Source organism: Eulemur rufifrons, chromosome 15, assembly GCF_041146395.1.
Source record: "Eulemur rufifrons isolate Redbay chromosome 15, OSU_ERuf_1, whole genome shotgun sequence".
NCBI lineage: Eukaryota > Metazoa > Chordata > Mammalia > Primates > Lemuridae > Eulemur > Eulemur rufifrons.
The window spans coordinates 56669120-56692825 of record NC_090997.1 but is presented as its reverse complement, the minus strand read 5'-3'; the positions used below and the strand labels follow the sequence as shown (position 1 = coordinate 56692825).

General features: G+C 33.5%; 1 protein-coding gene across 5 annotated transcripts in view; it reads right to left on the bottom strand.

The window, feature by feature from the left end:
* Positions 1-23706, bottom strand: part of GRIK2 (glutamate ionotropic receptor kainate type subunit 2) — a 611565-nt gene that overhangs the window by 318252 nt on the left and 269607 nt on the right. For all 5 annotated transcript variants that reach the window (XM_069487353.1, XM_069487357.1, XM_069487354.1 and 2 more), the window contains exon 6: positions 23463-23636. In XM_069487353.1, coding sequence (XP_069343454.1) covers positions 23463-23636 — 174 coding nt within the window. The remainder of the gene's footprint in view (positions 1-23462; positions 23637-23706) is intronic.

Genomic DNA, 23706 nt, shown 5'->3' with positions numbered 1-23706 from the left:
TGGGATTTGTTTATTTCTTCATTCATTTATTTTGTCTGTTTTGTTCACTTACTGTTGTATCTCCAGTGCCTAGAAGTGCAATTGGAAAACACATATTCTTTTTGCTTAAGGAGTGAGTGAATGCAATTTCAACTAATTAGAAAAGGAAGGGAAAACAACTGACTTGCTTCCCCTGTGAATCACTAGTACCCAGAACGATGACTGACATGCAATCAACACTCACTATAAGTTGTTATTGAGCTTTAAGCCTCATTACTGATCAATGGTAACTAGTTCAAAAATAACCATAATAAATTGTCATCTAGAAATACTGAGACATCCTACAATCTTTGTGATTTCTTCTTTGTGAATCAAAGACTTTGTGATTCAAAGACTAAAAATTATGATTTATTAAGATAAAGTTGAGCACTGTTCAGAGATGAGCATGAATGCCTATTCACTTTTTTCCTGCCTGTAGAGTTTTTCTCTCAGGGGAACTATACTATCATAATTCTTAAGAAATATATAATGCATGTGTAGGGCATATGGATAGTCTCAACTAACTCAGTTATTAAATCTATGTGCCTTGTTATCTGATAGTACTATTTTCCATGCTTGCTCACAAGTTTCTCTCCCAATTTTGTTGAGCACTGCTGAAATTCCATAACCCTCTAACAATTTTGAATTAGTTTCTTAATAGTATTATGTATCAAATTAAAATAAATGCTTATTCATTTACAAATATATATAAGCCTATGCTGTCCCATAATTAGGACATATGTTTTGAGATTTTATTTAGTTTTTGTTTTGTCTTATAATAGTTCAGAGCCTATGATGCAGGTACATAATCCATCTTCAGTCTCTCACCTGATAATACTTTTAGGACATAGACCATTAGGAGTGAGCATATTAACTAAGGAAATTGGGAAAGAAAATCTATATTCCTTCAACAATAATTCCACTAAAAGGCCCCAAATACATATGTGTGATGGCTATGCAGATGTCCTGCTCAAATATTCCTTTAAGACAAACTGCTACAGCAACCGTAAGTGAATGACAGCCTCCAGCTTCCGCACCTTTGCATTTATCACTGTGTTCAGCAGGCCACACTTCTGCAAGGTTGCTCCCAGACAACTGAGCTTGGCAGGCTTGTTAGAACCAGATCATTCCTGTGCAAAATTCCTCCAATGGGAAATCTCTGCATTGTTGTCTGAGGCTCTTCCTATTCACTTATGACTTCTCTCTCTCCTTTCACAGGTTTCAGATTTGTATCTTGGTCTGAAAACTCTGCCTATTCTAACTTCCTACCTCTTTATCCTTCCCAGTCATATTTGCCAATAAATACATTGTACATCTAATCTAAACTTGTCCTTTGCTTCATGGAGGAGCAAGACAGACACAATATTTTATACATATTTTTATTATAAAATTAAAAAGTAATTAAAACAAATTTTTTTTTTTTTTGAGACAGAATCTGGATCTGTTGCCTGGGCTAGAGTGCCGTGGTGTCAGCCTAGCTCACAGCAACCTCAAACTCCTGGGCTCGAGCAATCCTCCTGCCTCAGCCTCCAGAGTACCTGGAGTACCTGGGACTACAGTTGCACAGAACCATATCCAGTTAATTTTTTCTATTTTCAGTAGAGATGGGATCTCACTCTTGCTCAGGCTAGTCTCTAACTCCTAAGCTCAAGCGATCCTCCCACCTCGGCCTCCCAGAGTGCTAGAATTACAGGCGTGAGCCACCATGCCCAGTTTAAAAGTAATTAATGTTCTACATAGTATAGATATACATTTGTAAATATACAATAATATGAGAAAATAAAATTTTTAAATAACAACTATGCCAACAGACGTGTCTTTGGATAGTATTATATTTTTTAGAGGGTGGTGGCAGCTACTTGAATTTAATTTTATCATCCTTTTGTTAATAGTCTCTAATATATTCAAAAAAAGTTTAGTTTTTTAAAAACTATCATATGCATAGAAATGTATTTGATAGAACAAAGACAAGAAAATTCAGCTTTCACTACAAGAGATCTGAAACATCTCTCTGGGTGATGTCTGTCTTCATGATGTTCATCTTTGAACTAAAAACAAAAATCAAAGCCTGAAGCATATTCATTGATTTGTAGCTGAGTCATTTATGGGGCAATAGAGAGCTACAAAAGATCACAGAAGGATATTCTGTCCAGCTATGTTCTTGTGGGTACATTTTGATAAAGGCAAAATATTGAATATAACACCAACAAGAAGATTAAAATTCTGCATGTCTCCTGATACATTTTCTAACATTGTTGATTTATTTTTTATTATTGCACTCTTAAAGAATTTATTTTAAATAGCTAATTAAACAAACAGAAACAATGCAGTTTAAAGAACTGTATATGCAACATTTAAAATTTAGTGTCAATGAGGATGGAGAAATTAATTAGTATGCAAAATATTTTTATAACACTTAACTTTGTCATATGATGGCAATTATAAATGATTGCTGTTTTACATTGCTGGCATATTAAAACAGCAGATTCAGTTGCACTGTCACTAGTTTTATTTTACATAATATTTGATATATTTTTACCAAACTTCATATTTCCTTTAATTTCAGTCATACTTGAGATAAGTACACTGTTCATAGAGATATTGCTACTCCCTCTAACATAATATTGCTATTTTACTAAAAGAGACAGACACAAAAGAAAATTTCTTAACAACCAATGACCAGTTAAGTGTAATACACAGTTGTAAGTAAAGTTCATAGGCATTTCATCTAATTATATGAGGGTAAGTAATGAAGTATACCTGCATTTTAGCAATAAATATAGCAAGTTCTTATTATTTTTAAAGACCTTTCTATATGTTTCATAGCAAAAAAGAATTACCACATAGGCTACAGTGAGGAAAAAAAAAAAGACCAATAAAGCTGAATGGAGATGTATTGTTTACTGAGCAAGCAAGTCAAGGCTACACTTCTCAAGAAAAGAGAAAATATTTCAGCTTATGTTATACTATTTAATACCAAGATCCTGATTCCAAATAAAAAGCCAAATCAGAAGAAAAGTAGTCTAATTTTAAAAATTTATAACATTGATGCCCATAAGGGACAGAATTCTATGAAAATCTATATTCTAACCTTTATTCATATGTAAAAATAAGGGGAAATTTATAATTATTATCAATATTAGCTGTTCACAGAATCTTAATGGTTTAAAATGAAGATAAGGCCGGGCGCGGTGGCTCACGCCTGTAATCCTAGCACTCTGGGAGGCCGAGGTGGGTGGATCGTTTGAGCTCAGGAGTTCGAGACCAGCCTGGGCAAGAGCGAGACCCCATCTCTACTAAAAATAGAAAGAAATTATATGGACAGCTAAAAACATATATAGAAAAAATTAGCCGGGCATGGTGGTGCATGCCTGTAGTCCCAGCTACTCGGGAGGCTGAGACAGGAGGATCCTTTGAGCTCAGGAGTTTGAGGTTGCTGTGAGCTAGGCTGACGCCACGGCACTCACTCTAGCCTGGGCAACAGAGTGAGACTCTGTCTCAAAAAATAAAATAAAATAAAATAAAATGAAGATAAAAGAACTGAATGTTTCTTTGCTTAGTTATAATAAAACCCTTTCTGTCTTTGAAATGTAAAGAAGCTATATATAATAAAATATCAGAAGTTTGTCTTAAAAATTCCACAAAATTTGTTTTATTTATAGAACCTCTTTTACTACTATCATCCCCACTACCTTTTTTTTTTAATTGGGAAGGGGCATAGTGTGTGCTGGAAAATATCTAGCATACAAAACAGTAAGATTCAATTCTACATAAATTTTTAAACAAACAAGTCTAAATAATTTTCTAAGAATTATTATTTTAATTATTAGCTTTTGAGATAAGGTCTCACTCTGTTGCCCAAGCTAGAGTGAGGTGGCATCATTATAGTTCACTGCAAACTCAAACTCCTGGGCTCCAGTGATCCTCCTGCCTCATCCTCCCAAGTAGCTTGGGCTACAGGGACACACCACTATTCCTGACTAAATTTTCTATTTTTTGTAGAGACAGGGTCTCACTTTTGCTCAGGCTAGTCTCTTGAATGCCTAGCCTCAAGCCTCAGCCTCCCAAAGTGTTAGGATTACAGGTGTGACACACCACACTCGGCCTCTAAGAATTATTATTGATTTAAAAATGTATACTGAAATTTACATGGTATACTTTTGGAGAGAGTGTAAGTTAGTACAGCAACTTTGGAAGACAATTTAGAATTATCTATTTAAATTTTAATTGTATCTGTATTTTCACCTAGTAATTATTTTTCATGTAGTTCCTTTTGATTACAATCCCTATCCTCCCAGCCCAATGACTCCAGTGACCTACTCCACTTACTTTTCAGCCCCCTGGTGATCTTCAGTCCACATCTTCACTGTCTGACACCTCCTCTCCATTCCCTCACTTCCTATCTAACTTCTATGATGTGGTATTATGATTATTTGCTTCTAAACACCCAGAACTCTTTTCCCTCTTATTCTCCACCATGGTCACAAATAACAGAGCAATTAAATTCATTAAACTCCACTATTTGCTGACTCACTGCCCTTCCCTGAGTAGCAAGAGGCTGCTAACTGGACTTACTTAACATTAATGGCCCAAAATCTCAAGTGGGCCATCAACCCAAACAGACAATGTTCTACATCCTATAACACCCACTTTCCCACTTTCCAAGAAAACAATTTCACTCCTATTTTCTTCCTAAACCTTCTAAATTCTACTCCCAACTCAACTCCATTCCTGCTGGTATACTTACTTTATATTTCACAAATAAAATGGAGGAAATCAAGCAACAACTACTCATCTGCCCAGCCCAAATTCACCAACCCACCTGCACCTTAGTTTCACACTCTGCCTTTTTTCTTTCATAATGTGAAAACCAAATCCCTGCTTCTATCTAAGACTAACTCCCTCTTGGTGTGCCTTCCTCGGATTTCAGTTTTGTAAATGTCTCCTCCACTCTTTCCTACATCATTAATTTTTCCCTCACTATTGGAATATTCATGTCAGTATACAAACATGCCTTAGTAATCCAAATTTAAAAAAAAAAATAACTTCCTTTTCCTCCATGCACCTCTTCAGGTTCTTTTCTATGATATCTTAAATTGAAACCCCATCAAAATAGTTAATTAAACTTGATGCCTCCATTTTCTCACCTCACATTCTCTCAATATGGCCCAGCTTAACTTTCATCCCCACCACTCCAAGATAATCTTATCTAGTTCACTAACAACTCCTTAGTGTCAAATCAGTATGATCAGTTCTCTAATCTTACCATACTTAACCAGTGTTAGTGGTTTGATTTGACACAATCGAACACTCAGCTCTGTCCTTCTGAAAACACTTTCTTCTCTAGGCATCACTGAAATCAGATTCTTTTTGTTTTCCTTCCACTTTAGTGCACACCTCTTCTCATTCACCTTTGTTTCTCTTTCTTATTTTTTTTTTTATTTTTAAGGTCATTCTTTAGCACCCCTCTTCTCTATCCCCATTGTGTCCCTGGATGATCTTACCCAGTCCTTTGGCTTTGAATATTATTTATGTGCTGTTGACTCACAAATTTACACTACAATTGTAACCTTTACCTGTATTTCAAACTCATGAAATATTAGCCACCTCAAAAATATCCACTCCCAAAATAATTCATTCCTTCATTTGACAAATATTGATTTAGTGCCTCTTATGTGCCAGATACTGTTAAATGCACAAAGAATATAGTAGTGAACTAAACAAAATATTTCCACATACCTTGTTTGTTTTCATCTTAAAGTGTTTTCACTTGCTTTTCCTTCTGCCTAGGATGCTTTTCTGATAAAACTTTGCATGGCTACCTATTTCTCATCATTTAGGAGTTATCGCACATATCATCTCTTCCCATAACCTTAGGTAAAGAACTCTCCCCACTCCTAATCACTTTCTATCCTTTTATCCTAATTTATTTCTTTCATTATTTGTCTCTTCTATTTACCAAATAGAAGGTAAACTCTATCTCATTCACCTCTGTATGGTGAACAGTACTTGACACACACAGTTTTAGTTGAACTTTAAGAAAACATGCAAACTGTGTATACTCTAAGACCATATTTCTAATGAAATATGCACAAGGGCACAGACCATTTAATAGAAATAAATGCATGGATGACTTCTTTTCCCAAATAATCAAAGCTAATATTTGGCCAGTTAATTAAAATGATTTGTTAAAGCATATATACTTCAAAATTTTATTTTAACATAAAATGTATGTGTAAATTTGTCCCTAAATATAATAATATAGAGCCAAGACCCTTTTTATGGGTTTGCTGATTGAAATTCCTCTCCTATTTTGTTTAAACCCAAAACATAATTAATTACTCAAGATTTCCAGCTTCAATTTTTTTTACATAAACAAGAATAAAAAGATACTTGCAAAGCAATCCAAGTACAGAATCTTCCTTTTAGATTCATCTTGCTTACACTTAAATAAAAAATATTTTAAATGGCTTGTCTTTATCAAGTTTTTCCATTACAATCATCTTAGTTTTCATAGAAACAATTTTACGTTGGCTCTTTTATTTCACTATTTTACATAATGTTTAATTGAATTATATAATTAGTAAGTACAAGAATAAATGGCCTTATATTTATGGAAGAATACTACTGACCTTTTTAAAGAATACCTAACCATGGGGTCAAGGTACAGGAACATGATAGAGCAGCATACGGGTAGCAAGTTTTCAGGCTTCTGTGAACATCAACCAGGACATTTCAACCAGTGGATAGAGAGATTTGGCAACTCTTATAAATCAATTAAGGGAAAACAGACTAAGGGAGCTTCTACTGATCTTTAAAGTGGTAATTGTCATTCTCTTTGCTTGATGTCTTAATGAATAGAAATTAAATTTTCTACAGTGTGTACCATCTATATAATAAAATTTAAATGATACTAAATGTTCAAAATAGGATGCTTTTAAAAGTAATATTTATATTTACCTTATTGTGATATTTCATTGTTTCAAATTTTAGTTAAAACAAAATTTAAGTAAGACTTTTAAAGCTAGAAAACTATGCATAATTTTTGTCAGTTAAATTGATGTACACCTGCCTTAGAAGCTAGAGAAGTTCATATTTTAAAGGTATTGCATTGTCTTTAATTTATCATTTATTCATGTCCCTTTTCCTTTTGATAAAGTAAAGGATTTGAAAAAAGGAATAAATATTTAAAGGCTGAGAATGTAGCCTGAGAAGTTGATTTTACAGACACCATTTAGCAAGAGTAATATTTTGCTTGAAAGCCAGAACCAGAATTCAAATTAACATTTCTTTTCCCAAGGCATTATTCCCAAGACCCAAGGCACATGTGGTGTAGAGGAGCCTCAGGTAGTTTTGGGATGACTACTGAGAAAAAAAGGAACTAAAAGATGCAGTAATTCTTTAGCTGACATTCAACACTACTTAAATTCTCTCAGTTTCAGGGTCACTTTTTCTAGGTGGCCAAACATGTTGCCTAGGTTTTGTCTATGAAGGGTTGTAAACATATGCCCATAGAAGTCTGAGATGTTTCCCCCATTTCCGAAACAAACAAAAACCTGAGCCATTATTGTGATGAGAAACAATATTTCAGCTTCCAACATTTGCTGACCCTCTTCCTTTAGGACTCACCATCATCTCAAATTCTTCATGTCTGCAATCAATGCCTTCTCCCTCCCAAGCCACCTGTTCCTCTAGCAGCCCCATTTCTGTTAAAAGCACTAGAATTCTGGCAGTCACCTAAGCTGGAATGGTCAAAAACCTCTTTTGTTTCCTTTCCTACCTTAAAAAGTTCTTCCGGTTCAATCATTCCTTTGAGCCCCTTCTGCTCTAAAACAGTCCTTATTACTGCAGGCTTGAGTTACAGCTTCCTGCCACGTGCTGGTGTTTGCCTGATGCACCTGCACAGGGCCACCAGATGAGCCTTCCTGGAAGCAGGGTGGAGCAGGTCAGAAGGGCCTGAACTTTACACTCAGCCTCTACCTTCCTAATTGAATGTCCTTGGACAACATACTAAACATATTTGAGCCTCAGTTCCATTATCTGTAAAGTGAGAAATAATGCTCACCTTACAAAATGTTCATAAGAATTAGAGTTACTGTAGGCAAGCATATCATTATATCACTACCCCAAATAGTGTAATGTTTAGCAGAGTGGTAAATATAAATATTACTTTTATTTCACTCTCCTATTCTAAAACCTTTAATGGCTTTCCATTATCTTCTTCTAAGTTGGCCTTCATGCTCTCATCTATTCTTATCAAAATGCTATTTTATGTTCAAATTTATATTCAAGGTCCAGTCCAAGCACTATCTCCTCCAAAACTCCTTTCCCAATTATAGAAAACTGTCAAATTTTTATAAGATTTACAGCAGGGATTCCCAGTACATGGTGATGCTGAAATAATATCAATAAAAATATTATTATAAATTTAGCTTTATTTTGAAAGAAACATTAAATTCTTTTTGTTGATTTTCTTGTTCTGAATAGAACCATTGAGTGACGTTTTTTTAATTTAAGTAGATGAAAGCCAACTCTGTACCACCTCTCTGGTGACCATGTATATTTGGTTTTACAGAGACCAAGACTGCTCTCTCCTCCATTCTTTAGTAGTACCAAGGGCTTGAAAGTTGCTGGGGAGGAAGTGGATATATTTTCAAAAGAGTTAAAGAAATTCCTAGGAGAAAAACAATCAAGACCTCAATCCAAAACACCTCTGAGAAACTGAGAATGCTCAGGTGCTGTCATGTGGGAGAACAGGATTTCCAGATGAAAGAGGTTAAGTCTGCACAAGATGTGAGCATCTTGGAGAAGGGCTAGGTCTGGAAACAGTCTGTGACTGAAGTGGTGTTCCTGACTCAGCCATTTTGGCACTATGAGCAGACAGGTGCCCATTTGTTGTGTAAACTAAAGAGCTAGATAACTAAAAGTCTAGGACAGTGGGAGTCCAGGCCAATTTGGGAGTACATTTGAGTCCTGGTTCCAGTGATGACTGACCATACAGGAAATGGAGAGAGAATTGGTAAACATAGTCTCCAACACCCAAGAAACAGAAGCATGGGTGGACAGCGGTGGCCATTTGACAGCTACATTTTCAGCAGAAATACCAAGATTCCAAGTCTGACAGTAACTCCAGGACTGTGGTAGCCCTTTTGGAAGTACTTTAAATCTAGTAGAAGCTATGAAATTCTCCAGCTTGAATACAGCACTTCTGTGTTAAGCATCCTACAATAAGGCCTATGGTTCCATCAACCAGCCTGATCAACCCCATCAAGTTTCTGAGAAGCTTGGACTTATCACAGGAAGGTATATTTTTAACCATGTCCAGTGAGGGAACTACAAAAGAAAAGACCTATTCTTCCTGTTAATTTGGGCATATAACATTCTCAAGCTGTGAATTTATGGGAAGTTGTAATTATATACCAAAATAAAAAGTAGCTAAACTGTCATCTAAACATACTGTTTTCTACATTCATTCCTTGTTACACGTCCACATTTGTTCCATTACTCAACTGTGTTTCACTTTTCTTACTAAATTGATAATTCTTCAGCTGCAGGCATCATATATTCTCTCTCTCTCTCTCTTAGCCTCCATGATCTAATACCATACATTGCATATAGTAGGTGTTTAATAAATATTTGGAGAATGAATGAATAGAAATTCATGGGAATTTTTGTGAAGGATTGATTTGGTACCATTTCAACATCTATGTCTGTTTAATAACCTTACTTTTCCCTTCTGGTTCAATTTGGTCACACGGTATTCTGAAGATTAATGAATAAAATATTTATGAGTTCTTTTAGAATGGCAAATGAAAGATCAACACAATATTTCCTCTCTGCATAAGAAAGCAAGAGAATTCCTAATATCCCTTAGGCAAATTCACCCTAAAACTCTTCATTTCATTTTGTCTGAAATGTTCTTTTGATTTATTAATGTGGATTTAAAGATTATTGGCCAAGCACTTCTTGGAAATTAGTTCACTGGGGTAGATCCTTGATCATCTCTTAGGCATTTACATCACAACACTGCATAAGCTACACCTTTTAAAAATTATCTTTCTAATGTTAATATAATTACTTAGATAACAGTGTCCTAAAAATTAACAATTTGATATTAAAACTAGCTATGATTCATGTTCATTATTTCACTTAATCTCATCCAGAGCATTAAAGTAAGCAACTATCTACTCTTAGACTAAAAAATAAATAAACTAGTATTTATATAGTTGCATTCTTATATGATTGTTGCATTTGTACAAACAGGGCATCAGAGTCTTTGATAATGATGAACTTTAAACAGAACTAGCACATTCATATTAAAGTGAGGAAATGGTATTTGCCTTGAAGTAAATGGATACCATTTCTGAAGGATCTACTATGTTCCAGATACTGTCTTCGAGTAGTATCAAAATTATGTATTCAATCTTAATGGTGACACTACCATGTGAGAATTACTATTTCCACTGAATAGATGAGGCAACTAAGGCTCAGAGATGTTTAATTGTTAACAAGTTTATAAAGGAAGTAATAAGCAGATCTTGTTTTCAATAGTCAGGTGATTCTTATTAAAAACTCTTGCTCTTTAAGACAGAAATAGAATAAATTTAACCGTCTTCTATGACAGGCATAAAAAAGCTAAGCAAAAATCCATCCTTTAATTCTGTGCCCAATAAGAAGCATCTTCTTAACCTAAAAAAGAAATAACCTGATGTTGAGAAAAAATAAATGGCACATACTACTTTCATAAACTTCTAACTAGTCTTAAATATCTGTTAAATAGGGATATATTATTCTAATAGCACATTTCAAATCCTGTGATTGGGCTCATTTTTTAAGAAGACTACTAGATTCAAGTTCTAAGCAGATTCTGTATGAAAGCTTCTTAGGGTTTCTAAGTTAATTAACCATCCAGCACACATTCACACACACACACCCACCCCAAGTATCTACTGCACTGTTTTTGCACCTAAGAGATAATAAATGATGCTGAAATAGTGAATCGATTAATTAAACTATAAACCCTGTGTCAAAATTTATGCTGTATTTATCAGTCACTGGGGCTTTAAGAGGAAGCAATAATATAACATAAAATACCAGGTAGATTTTCAAACTTTTATATGTTAATTCATTATCCCTTTTGACCTTTTGGACTGCCCCCTAAAATTTATTATCTCTATTTGACAAGTGAGGCTCGAAGAGGTTAAATAAATTGCCTAAAGTAACAGCATTAGAAAGATTTGGAAATGGGATTCAGATGCTGGCTTCTGACCTCTATTTATGAATTTAATTTGTATGAAAAAGAAATAAGAGGCTTTAGTAGACCAACTACCTACCACCTTGCCCAAAACTTGTATAAAATCCTATATATTAAAGATGAAAAAGAAGCACTAAATGTGACAGCATGTCTAAAGTAACATTTTTTGCTGGTTTCTAATTCATCATGCCCAATTTTTACCTTTAGATATTTAAGGATTCTTTTATATTTGCTTCTGACCATAGTTCAGGGGATCTTCCATTATGTATTATTTATTCAATGTATCTATATCTATAAAATGAGAATTATAACTGCCCCACCATGTCATGAGGAAACAAGGCATATAAACAGCAGTAGGATGTAGTAAGCCTTAAATACATTTCACAATTACGTTATTTTATAGTGGAGGTTGTCAAATAAAAATGATAACATTTACTGGGACCTAGAGTTTGTATAAAGTCATTGTTTAGTTTAATCTTTCTAAGGCCGATATACATACTTGGGTCCTTAAAATTCATATACTTTATACATGTGTATGCTCTAATTTCTAATAACAGAGCCAGATGATTCTTTAGATCAAATAGGAGAATTTCTGCATTAGTGGGATCCAGAAGTAGGTAATTTAAAAACAGAAAGGATGGAAACATCTACTGTAGTATGTATTTATATTAAAAAATCAGAGGTAGTATTGTTGTCCATCATATATAATATACATTCTTTTCTATGCCAAGTTCTTGATTTATTTATGAGATCTTTTAGTGTCTCTATTTTTAAGTAAAATTCTTCTGAAATTGAGCACAACAAAAAATGCTGCCTTGGGTTCATTATAAATCACAGTAGAGAATATTATTAATTTTTTACAGATATATGAGTCTAAAATTGATGCAAGCTACACTTAAGTATGTTACACATATTTATATAAATATCTTTATAGTTTATAGCTAATATTTAATAACAAAAATCTGCCAAAATCTTACACAGATGGTCCCCAACTTGAGATAGTTCCACTTATGATTTTTTGAATTTATGATGATGCAAAAGCAACACACATTCAGTAGAAATCATACATCAAGTACACATATGACCATCCTGTTTTTCACTTTCAGTACAGTAGTCAATAACTTAAATTAGAGATTGAATCCTTTATTAGAAAATAGGTTTTCTGTTAAATGATTTTGCCCAAATGTAGGCTAATTCAAGGGTCCTGAGTATGTCTAAGGTAAGCTAGGCTAAGCTATAACGTTCAGTAGGTTAGATGTATTAAATGCATTTTTGACGTATAATATTTTCAACATATGATGGGTTTATCAGGAGATGACACATCATAAAGTCAAGGAGCATCTGTGCATATTTGTATCTTAAGGCTATATATTATAAATGCTAATTATCTTATTAATATTGTGGCCAGAAACACTATCTTTCTAGTAGATGGATAAATATGAGTGGTATATTGCTTATACTTCACAACGGTGCCTGCTATGGTTTGAATGTATCCCCTCCAAAATTCATGTTGAAACTTAATCACCACTGCACCAATATTAAAAGGTGTGGCTTTTGAGAGATAATTAAATCCTTATTACCTCATAAAGACTCATGAATAAGATTAGCACCCTTATAAGAAGGCTTGAGATTAATAGGAGCATTCTCTTGCCCTTTGGTTCCTTCTGCCATGTGGTCATGTGAGGACACAGGATTTCTCACCTCCAGAGGATGCAACAAGGTGCCATCTTGAAAGAAGATAGCAGCCCTCACTAGACACCAATCCTGCCCATGCCTTGATCTTGGACTTCTCAGTCTCCAAAACTGTGAGAAATAAATTTCTGTTCTTTATAAATTACCCAGTCTCAGGTATTCTGTTATAGCAGCAGAAATGGGCTAAATACCTAAGAGTAATAAAAATAAATATTAAGAATTATATATTTATATGATTTACTTCCACCTTTTATATTATTTATATTTATGTAAAATTATATGTAAATGTAAGCACTTAAATAAATGTAAATTTTAAAGACTACAGTGGGGCCAAGATATTTTTTATCTGCCAGTAATTTTTAATGTTTTTTTTGGAGAAGCTAAAGCAAATTCCCCAAATTATAAATAAAATAGAATTAATCCAGGAAAACATATAGTTTTGATAACAATTATCACCAGTCTACTCCATCTCAGTCCATCCTAAATATAGGACTTTGTTCTCTGTATTTTACCCTGAATGTAAACAAGTAGCCAGAGAACATATTTTCTACATTTTAGAAATAGATTCACTCTTTTTTCCATGATGAGAATGTACTATAGTTGTAGCAATAGTTAATCTTTCTTAGCCAGAACTTCTTTGTGGTCTATTATGAATATTTGAACAATAAGACTTCTTGTTATTTGTGGCCTCAGTTCCACTTCTTACTTTCTCTCTCTCTCTTTATTTTTTAATACTTTCAACCAGTACTATATGCTGTCTTTAACTGTTTTGAATTCCTATATGTTAAATGTAGAACATTTATAACTATCTATTCCCTGTTTTCCAATCCATTCCTCTAATTTAGAACATTTAACATTATGTCAAACATTAGTTCCCACTCCAGTGATAGAATCCATTGTTTATTTTCTTGATCATGTTGTATTCCCTTTACATTGTGCCCCGTACTTGCTTTCTAAAGTTTGATGCCTTGTTACTTCTATAGTCTGCTTGACATTTTTGCTTTTCAAGATTACATTCATTCCTTTTACCAATTCTACCTTGATGCCCCAGTCAAAATGTGCAGTCCTAAATCTCAGAATGTTGCCAGTTCTCAGACTTTTCAATGTTGGACTTTGTTCTCTTTTCTGGGCATTGGCCATTACCTCTTCTGGGTGTCCTTGACATTGACTGACCCTTGAGGGGCCCTCCTTCCTGAACACTACAAATTTCTATCTAGGTAGACTTCCTTATACCATCTGTGATTGATTATATCCACATATAACTATGTAGCTGTTGAAGAGGTTCAGAGTATGCCACCCCAAAATATGCCACTTTGAGGGATCATTTATATATATTTTATATCTCTATATGTGTCTACCTTCCCACAGTTTGCCACTCCTAAAATCCTAAGCCTTATTTCCTTCATCTTGTCACTTTTAAAAAAACATACTGTACTTTGTTAAGATGCTGTATAAGCTCAAGTTTTAACTACCTCTTTGAGTTGCTCATATCTGAGTTCTCCAGTGTGTATGCATGCTGCCCACATTAATAAACTTCTGTTCATTTTTCTCTTGTTAGTCTGTCTTTTGTTAATCAAATTTACAAGGCTCCAGCCAATGAACCCAAGATGAGTAGAGGAAAAGATTTTTTCTTACCTAAACTCTTAAATATAAAATAAGAAGCTAGGAAAATTGTGAGCAGAAATATATTTATCTTTTAGAAGTTTGTATTTCATGATCTTATATCAATGCTTTGAAGATAAATTTTTCTCTTCAGGGTAGAAGGAGGAAAAAGTCTCTCGATTCAGTAATACTTTTTCCAAATGAAAACTTTAAAAAAATGATCTAAAAAAATAGCATGGCCCTAAAGATAATGCTTCACTGCAACTGCCATTTTTCATGTAAAGAACAATTACTTAAAATAGTAATTCCATCATTTTATCAACTTTAGATAAATGCTAATTATTTAATCTGCCAATGAGCAAAGGCAATTAAATAAAATGTCCTATGTTAATGAAAGAATTTGGAGGGTTTTTTGGTCATCTCAATTATTTGTATTCAGATTTAACTTACAGCTTATTTTATCATAGAAAATTAATAGGTATATAAAGTGAAGAAATATAGTGCCATTCTGTTATTGATGCTACATACTCATGTCATTTTACTGCTCATTAAATCAAGCATATATAAATGTAATGAATTTTGTGCTTATAACTTTATTACATACTCTGAAAAATATAAGAATTTCGGTGATATTTGATTATATTATGGGCCCCCAAATATTATTTCTGTGGGAACAAGAATAAAACTAGCAGTTATAATATTTATGTTAATAAATTTTGTGAAATGTTACACATTTTTCAACAAAATACTAAGTTGCTATGTAAAACCCCTGGTAAATATATGTTTCTTGCTATCACAAAAGAGCATGGAAAACACGGAATTTTGACAAGAATTTGCAGGAAGACAGAAAAAAGATCAAAGAAATGCCAAATTAAGAAGCAAGCAACATCAAATTTTCAACATAATTTTTCTACTAACAAAGATTGATATGTGATCAAAAAGATGCTCACTATCTTCTGATATGGGCAATTCCCTAAGTTCTCTGAGGAAATAGAGATACTGTCTTTCTCACCAAATCCTGAGTGCCTCTATCAAATCCTGAGTGCTATGTGAAACACACACACAAATTGATCAATGAAAACGTAATTAATTCATTATTTTGTTACTTTTTATACTTTCTTCAGGTGTTTTAGTGCAATAAAGCTAATTTAGTGAGATAAAGCTAATTTTTTCAAAATGCCTTTATCATTTAACAAAACAGTGAATTAGATTGATTTATTGTCTGGCAAAGCCTTATATTTATTTTCATTTCAATTGAATTGAAGAAAAATTGCTACAATTAAGACAAGCAAATAGCAGCAAGAGTGGGCTTGCCTTCCTAGCAGTAAATGAAAGCTTGCCTGGTCATACTTTATTTCTCTATGGTCCTATTTTCATTGACTTTTTTTTGGTTTTTAATTACATATTTATTTGGATATGATTCTTATGCCATAAAATGTCCCCTTTAAAAGTGTAAAATGCAGTGGGTTTCAAATATTCACTGTTATGCAGTGATCACCACTACTTAATTTTAGAACCCCAAAAGAAATGCTGTACCCACAAGCAGTAACTACCTATTCCTCTTCTCTCTCAGCCCTTGACAACCACTAATCTATTTTCTATCTCTATGGATTTACCTATTCTGGACCTTTCATATAAGTGGAATCATATAATATATAGTTTATGTGACAAGCTTCTTTTGCTTAGCACAGTGGTTCATCTATATTGTGGCATATATCAGTACTTCATTCCTTTTTATGGCTAAATAATATTCTATTATATGGATATACTACATTTTGTTTATCCATTCCTCAGATGATGGACATTTGGATTGTTTTCATTTCTTGGCCATTATGAATAATGTTGCCATGAACATTCACGCACAAGTTTTTGTATGGACATAATTTTTTTTTTTTTTTTTTTTTTTTTTTTTTGAGATAGAGTCTCACTTTGTCGCCCAGGCTAGAGTGAGTGCCGTGGCGTCAGCCTAGCTCACAGCAACCTCAAACTCCTGGGCTCAAGCGATCCTCCTGCCTCAGCCTCCCGAGTAGCTGGGACTACAGGCATGCGCCACCATGCCCGGCTAATTTATATATATATATATATATATACATGTATATATATATATATTTTTAGTTGTCCATATAATTTCTTTCTATTTTTAGTAGAGACGGGGTCTCGCTCTTGCTCAGGCTGGTCTCGAACTCCTGACCTTGAGCGATCCACCCGCCTCGGCCTCCCAGAGTGCTAGGATTACAGGCGTGAGCCACCGCGCCCGGCCCTGTATGGACATAATTTTCATCTCTCTTCATTATATACCTATAAGTGAAATTGCAATGTCACATGGTAACTCCGTATTTAACATTTGGAGGCATTGCCAAACTGTTTTCCAAAGTGGCAGCACTAGTTTATATTCCCACCAGTCGTGAATGAGGGTTCTAATTTCTCCAAATCTTCATCAATATGAATTATTGTCTTTTTAATTTTAGCCATCCTGGTGGGTGTGAATGGTATCTCTTTGTGGTTCTGACTTGCATTTTCCCAGTGATGAAGGATGTCAACATTTTTTGGGGTGTGTTTATTGCCTATTTGTATATCTTCTTGAGGGATCAAAAATTACCTATCAGTTACAATGCACACTATTTGGGTGACAGGTACACTAAAAGGCTTGACTTTACCACTATAGAATTTATCCATGTAACAAAAAAGACACTTGTACCTCCAAAATCTATTGAGAATAAAAAAGAATGAAATACTTAGGAATAAATTTAATAGAAGACATACAATGCTTATACACTGAAAACCATACAACATTGCTAAAATAAATTAGAAAAGACCTAAATAAGTAGAAATACATTCCATGTTCATGAATTGGAATAGTTAATATCATTAAGATATTAATACTCCCAAATTAATCTACAGCAGTGTAACCCTATCTAAATCCCAGATGGCTTTTGTTTTTTTTGGCAGAAATTGACAAGGTAGTCCTAAAATTTGTACAGTATTACAAGAGATCTATAATAACCAAAACAATTTTGAATAAGAAGAACGAATTTGGAGAACTCACACTTCTCCATTTAAAACCTTACTGCAAAGCTACAGTAATCAGGACAGTGTAGTATTGGCATAGACATATGAATTAATGAAATAGAATTTAAAATCCAGAATTAAACCCTCACATTTGTGGTCAAATTATTTTAATCAAGAGTGTGAAGACAATTCTTTGACTTTTCTAAAAGTAAATCTTTGTACAGTAACAAAACACTTGTGCTCCCTTAGTATATGAGCTAACTTTCTGCTGTAAGATGTACATACATGATGTTGATCTTTAAGATACTCAAGAAAAGAAAATTTCTGGACTACGGTCTGTTGTTATAAAGAAATAATTATTAGGAGGACTTTAGAATTTAAACACATAAAGATTCACCTCTCTTATACACATTTTCCCTTCCCTTGTAAAAGAATATGGGATCTACTCTTCTAACTCCCTACAATGTCATTATTTAATCAAGTGTTTCTAAGTTTTTATCTTTTTTAAGGTTTTTTTTCCTAACAAATAATTGAGACTAGCTTAATTGAATTTTCCAAATGATTAGACATCTTGATAACAAAGTGCAAGTAGGTAAATAAAATACTTTACGGAATATATTTGGTGAAATGAGAAGGCCTAGTGATTAGAACTCAGATATCATGTGATTAAAGTCAATTAACACAAATTTATTCAATCAGGCAGTCACTCCTTCATTATGAGCATCTTCTTTGCACCAGAAACTGAACTAGCTACAAGGGCTTCAAGGATGATAAAATCTAGTTTCCACCTCAAAAGAGCTTCCAGTCTATTGGGAAAGGGATGTGAAAATGAACAAAAAGCACCAGACTTAAATTTCAACATGGAGCTATACATAAAGTGCATAAATAAAGGACCACACATATAAAATATCTGGAGGACTCAGAGCAAATTCACAGAAAAGGTAACAGATGACCTGAAAATTAGAGCATGAGTAGAAATATGGCAAGCATTAAAATACAAGGAGGTGGTCCAAACAATGAAAAAATTCTGTGCTAGAATTGGGGATGAATGATGAGTAATGACACACTGAGGGTGAGATTGAATGGCGGGGATGGCTTGGTGGAACAGAGAGTAGGCAAATACAAGGCTGGACAAGTAGGCAGGAGCCACATCATGGAGGGCTTTGCAGGCTAGGCAAATGAGCTTAAAGTTCACCTAGCAAATGATGAGGAGCCATGAACAAAATTCTGAAAAGATCATACTAGAAAGGTGAATGTAAGTGAGAGCCATTAGGAGTAGAACTTCAGCACGGAGACTATTACAATAGCCAGGAGAAAGACAAGAACTAAGACATAGCTCTGGGAATGAAATAAAGAACATAGTTAAGAAGATATTGATATGGTAGAATTAACAGTGCTTGATTATTGAGGAGAAGGGAGATGGAGATAGCAGTTGGTATGCAGAGATTAAATTTCTAAAACAATAATCTCCCTATAGCAATCCAAATGATATAGCCAACCAATACAATTATTATTGATCTGTATAATAAATTATATTATAAAGGAATATGTGTGATAGTATATATCAGCACAAGAAAAATGGTATTCATAATTATTAAGCTACTGGATAGGTTATAGATACATTAGTATTAATATACATAGGCATATTGGAATCACTGGTAAGGATTTCTGGGATATAGTTAGAATTTTTAAAATTTGCCCTAAGGTGTTTGAACCCGATTTGATTTTCTTGAGTTGAGATTGCTGTAAACTCAGTAAACCAGTAATAAGTATAATCATTGTCAACCTCTGATTGACACTCTGGTTCACAAAGTGAATTTTCGCCCTGTAGTAACCATGCTAAATGAAGGCAGTTGATATCTGGGCAGAGGACTGGGGAAGGAGTTATTTGATTATGCAGTAAAGAGCAGTGATAATGCTCACTGAAAGGGACTTCCACACCTCCAGGAGCATGAAAAGATGCAAATACTTAATAAAGAATGCACAGTAGAGAAAGGGTTTTACGATAAGTGTTCATGTCTGGGAAGTTTAAAGTACTAGCTGGATGGCAGTGTGTGGGAAGGGAGGAAAGTGGTATCTCATGCATTAAAAACAAAACAGAACAAAACTCCTTAAGTGTAAAGGAAGAAAGTTGAGCTGCCTTTCCTTCTTCCACCTGAATTAAATCAGGCTTGTATACACTGAGTGAGTGGGTTCCTTGGTTGGGTTTATAACAGGTGAAAATGAAAATTTTACTAAGCTACTAACATTGATATCTTTAATATGATGACTCCAGACCATAGAAGAAGAAACCACAATTGCAGAAGTGTTCTTGTATTTAATACTCATTTAACTGATAAACAGTTATCCCAGGGATCATTTAAGATGCTAACTCAACTAGAAAAACTCATGAATCCAATTCACTGTTTCCTTTTATAGCTCAAACATAAAGAAAGGATGTGAAAGTCTAAGCACTATGATCTTACACAGTGGCAAATGACTATGATACTGATAATAGCAGGTCTTGCTCCAAGGACTAGGGACTTTGCTGACAATTCCATTTCTTTATGGGACCATGGGGGAAAAAAGAACAAGAGATATGTAAACACAGATATCATGAATTAACTGAAGGGAATGTTGCCAATACCAGAATGCCAGGCTATAATTCTTTTCTTTTCCAACTAGAATTTTCTTAATTTCATGACTCCATTCATGATGGAAATAGCTGATTGATTTATTTTCCTAAACATTTAATGACTTGTAAAAATGCTTACAATATAATGTAAGATGAAAAAGAAAAAGAATACTCACACAAGGCATATATATGCCAAGATTTTAATACAGAACTCATATTGATTTTATTTTTCTAATCATATACTATTTTATAATTAAGAATTAATGTTATATAATGAAACTATTTTATGTATAATCTTTATGTTAGTTATATATGGTATATAATGAAAATATTTTGAAATGTATTATCAATTTTCCAAAAGAGAAAGTATAAAAAAAATCAAATAATCAATCTGCATCTATTTAGGAAGAAATCTTTACTTTAATGACAAACCTCATGTCTAATTCCAAAATATTTTGTGTTCTATGTTGCATTTATAAACATAATAAAATAAGTAGCTGGTGCACATTTTTAAATAAGCAACATTATCAAAAAAGTGCTCATGCAAGTAAACATATCTTCAGCTCACTCATTTTAAAAATGTTGTCATATAAGTTTTCTAGTGACATCTTTACATTTTGCAGTAATGTAAAAAAATATATATATGTATATAAAGAGGTATATGCTAGAATAAAAATGGACTGATGATAAAGTTAGCCTATTTAATAAAATTTGTGGACATTGTATATAGACCATGGATTTTCTTCTAAAAAATTCAAAATCTTACCCACTCACATGAAATCACCTGCAAGTTCAAAAGAACAGAACTGAGGAGGAATGGTTTCATGGCTAGAAAGATAGAGCCCAAACCTGTATTTCTCCTAACACCTTGTCTCTTTTTCCATATTCTAGAGGTTAATTCTCTCCAAGAGCCTCTATTTCCCTGGACAAGAAATTTATACACTTTCCTTTGTATTTATCTGTCTTTCAAGAGTTTACATAAGTGGCCACAAGTTAGGGAGTACTTTCTTTCAGGGGATGACATGTAGAGTCATAAAAGGACTCATATAGAGATACAAAGTACCAAAGTAAAATTGGATAATTTTTTTTATGCTTTTTTTTTTTTTTTTTTTTTTTTGAGACAGAGTCTTGCTCTGTTGCCCTGGGTAGAGTGCAGTGGCATCATCATAGCTCAGGCAACCTCAAACTACTGGGCTCAAGCAATCCTCTTGCTTCCGCCTCCTGAGTAGCTGGGACTACAGGTGTGGGCCACCACACCGGGCTGATTTTTCTAATTTTAATAGATATGGGGTCTTGCTCTTGCTCAGTCTGGTCTTGAACTCCTGGCCTCAGTAATCCTCCTGCCTTAGCCTCCCAGAATGCTAGGATTACAGGAGTGAACTATGGCACTTGGCCCTATGATTTTGATCTATAAAGAGGCACCCTAATCCTTGGACTTATCAGTGGAAGTCTTAGAGTATAAAAGTGTTAAGACTATCGTGATATCTACTGACTTACTTTTCCTAAAACCATTTAATAATGGTATTGAACAATAAATAATAAGATATTCATCCTGAAATAAAAAATTGTAATAGGAACTAGAAAAAAATATGTAAAAATATATACATGGTTATAATGACAATTTAAAAGATAGCATACATTTTAATTTTAAATAACAACATTGTCTTGAGTTTCAAAAGTTTGATTCACCATCTCAAATTGGTAATAAAATATAGTATTTGTAATTTTTTTCTAGGTTGCATTTTATTTTAAATCTGGCTATATTTTGGAGGATAATATGTTTATTTTTAAGTTACTTAGGTATTTTCCTCCTAATAAAGATTTTTCAAATATATTTTAAGTTAAAACTAAACTACTAGAAGGAGTCTACTATCTCTCTATGTGCAAAGGAATAAAATTTCCTTCATATAACTTATTTTAAAAAATTAATGTGGATATAAGATATTTTCAAATTCTAATAGGTTATTTTTCTTGCTAAAAGAAAATAATTGTCTTTTTTTTCCATCAGAAAGTTCATGGAAATAGGCTATTTTTTCTTCATAGTCTCTATGAAGGCACTCAATTTTTATTTCTAAATATTCTTCTAAGGGAAAACAAATCAAATTTTTCCATTATCTTGCTACAACATCAAAAACAAACTCTGATGCCCCATTGAAGCAATTAGGTAAACAGTATAATCATAATAGAAAAAAATTTTCCACATATAAGCATAGAGGATGTTTACGTTTATAAAGTCTCCAGTTAGACTAATACTCCTTAAAAGCAGGTGGTAATGACCTGTGAAATGTAAATATTGCCCAAGCACTAAGCTATTTCCTAAACTGTAGTGATAATTTGGTTTGTAGAAAATAGATTTAATGAGAATGTATCAGGCATTTAAAATTTGTTTGGGATGGTATAGTATAAACCTACCTGGTCTTATAAGGTAGCCTCTAGCCATATTTGTCTACTGAGCAACTACAACTAAAATGTGACCAATCTGAATTACTTGTGGTGTCAAATACAAACCAACTCTTAAATACTTAGCAGAAAAAAGAATGCAAAATATCTCATTCATAATTTTTATATTGATTACCTATTTAAAGAATATTTTTTTTATTTAGTGGTTTAGATGAAACAAATTAATAACATTCATTTTTACCTGTATTTTGGGGGGTATGTTTTATAGACAACTATTAGAAAATTTAAAATAATGTATGTGACTTGAATTAGATTTTCATTGGCAGCATCGACATAAATAAATTGTTATATAAAAATGCACCCTTCTTTTACAGTAACACATTAATTCAGTTTCTAGGTATAAACTAGGACTTGAAAAAGACAAATGTGATTATTCATTAGTTTTGAGCCTTAAAGAATGAGTAAGATATGGAGAGATTTTTGTGTGATGTAAGTCATTCAAATAACACCAGATATCAAAAACCATCACGATGAAGAGTAATCATATGTTAGTAGGTAAGATCAGAAGGATAATTACTAAATGCCTTCTTTTCAGTCTCTCATTTCTCCTAAATATGGCACTAATTAACTTTAGAGAAATCCCTACGTTGTAGTACCCTAGTAATAGTTTTAATACTGTTTGAGGTAGTTGGATGAAAGTGTAAATTTGTCATATAAAATTGGTTTAGAAAATTGTTAGTAGAATTATTTGCATAGTAGATTTGATATACCTTTAATGTCAAACAATTAAACTGAAGTTGGACCCAGAGGATTTAATATTTATGCAATACTATTTAGAAACACAAAAACTGATCGTAAAGAGGGTGTTCATACCGTCATAAATCCATCCAGTAAACCTGAATCGGGTTTTGGAGGTGCCTGTAACCGTTCCATCGACCACTTTTCAATGATGGAAGAGACTTGGGTATTTTCTGTATTTAATATTCTGAACCCTGTCATATTGACACCGCTATATCGGTAGGGTTCCACATCAAGAGCGAAGAGGTCCTGAAAGACAAATTTCTTTGTGTTATTGTCAACAGAGTATATTCACAAGTATGTATTACTGAAATATTCA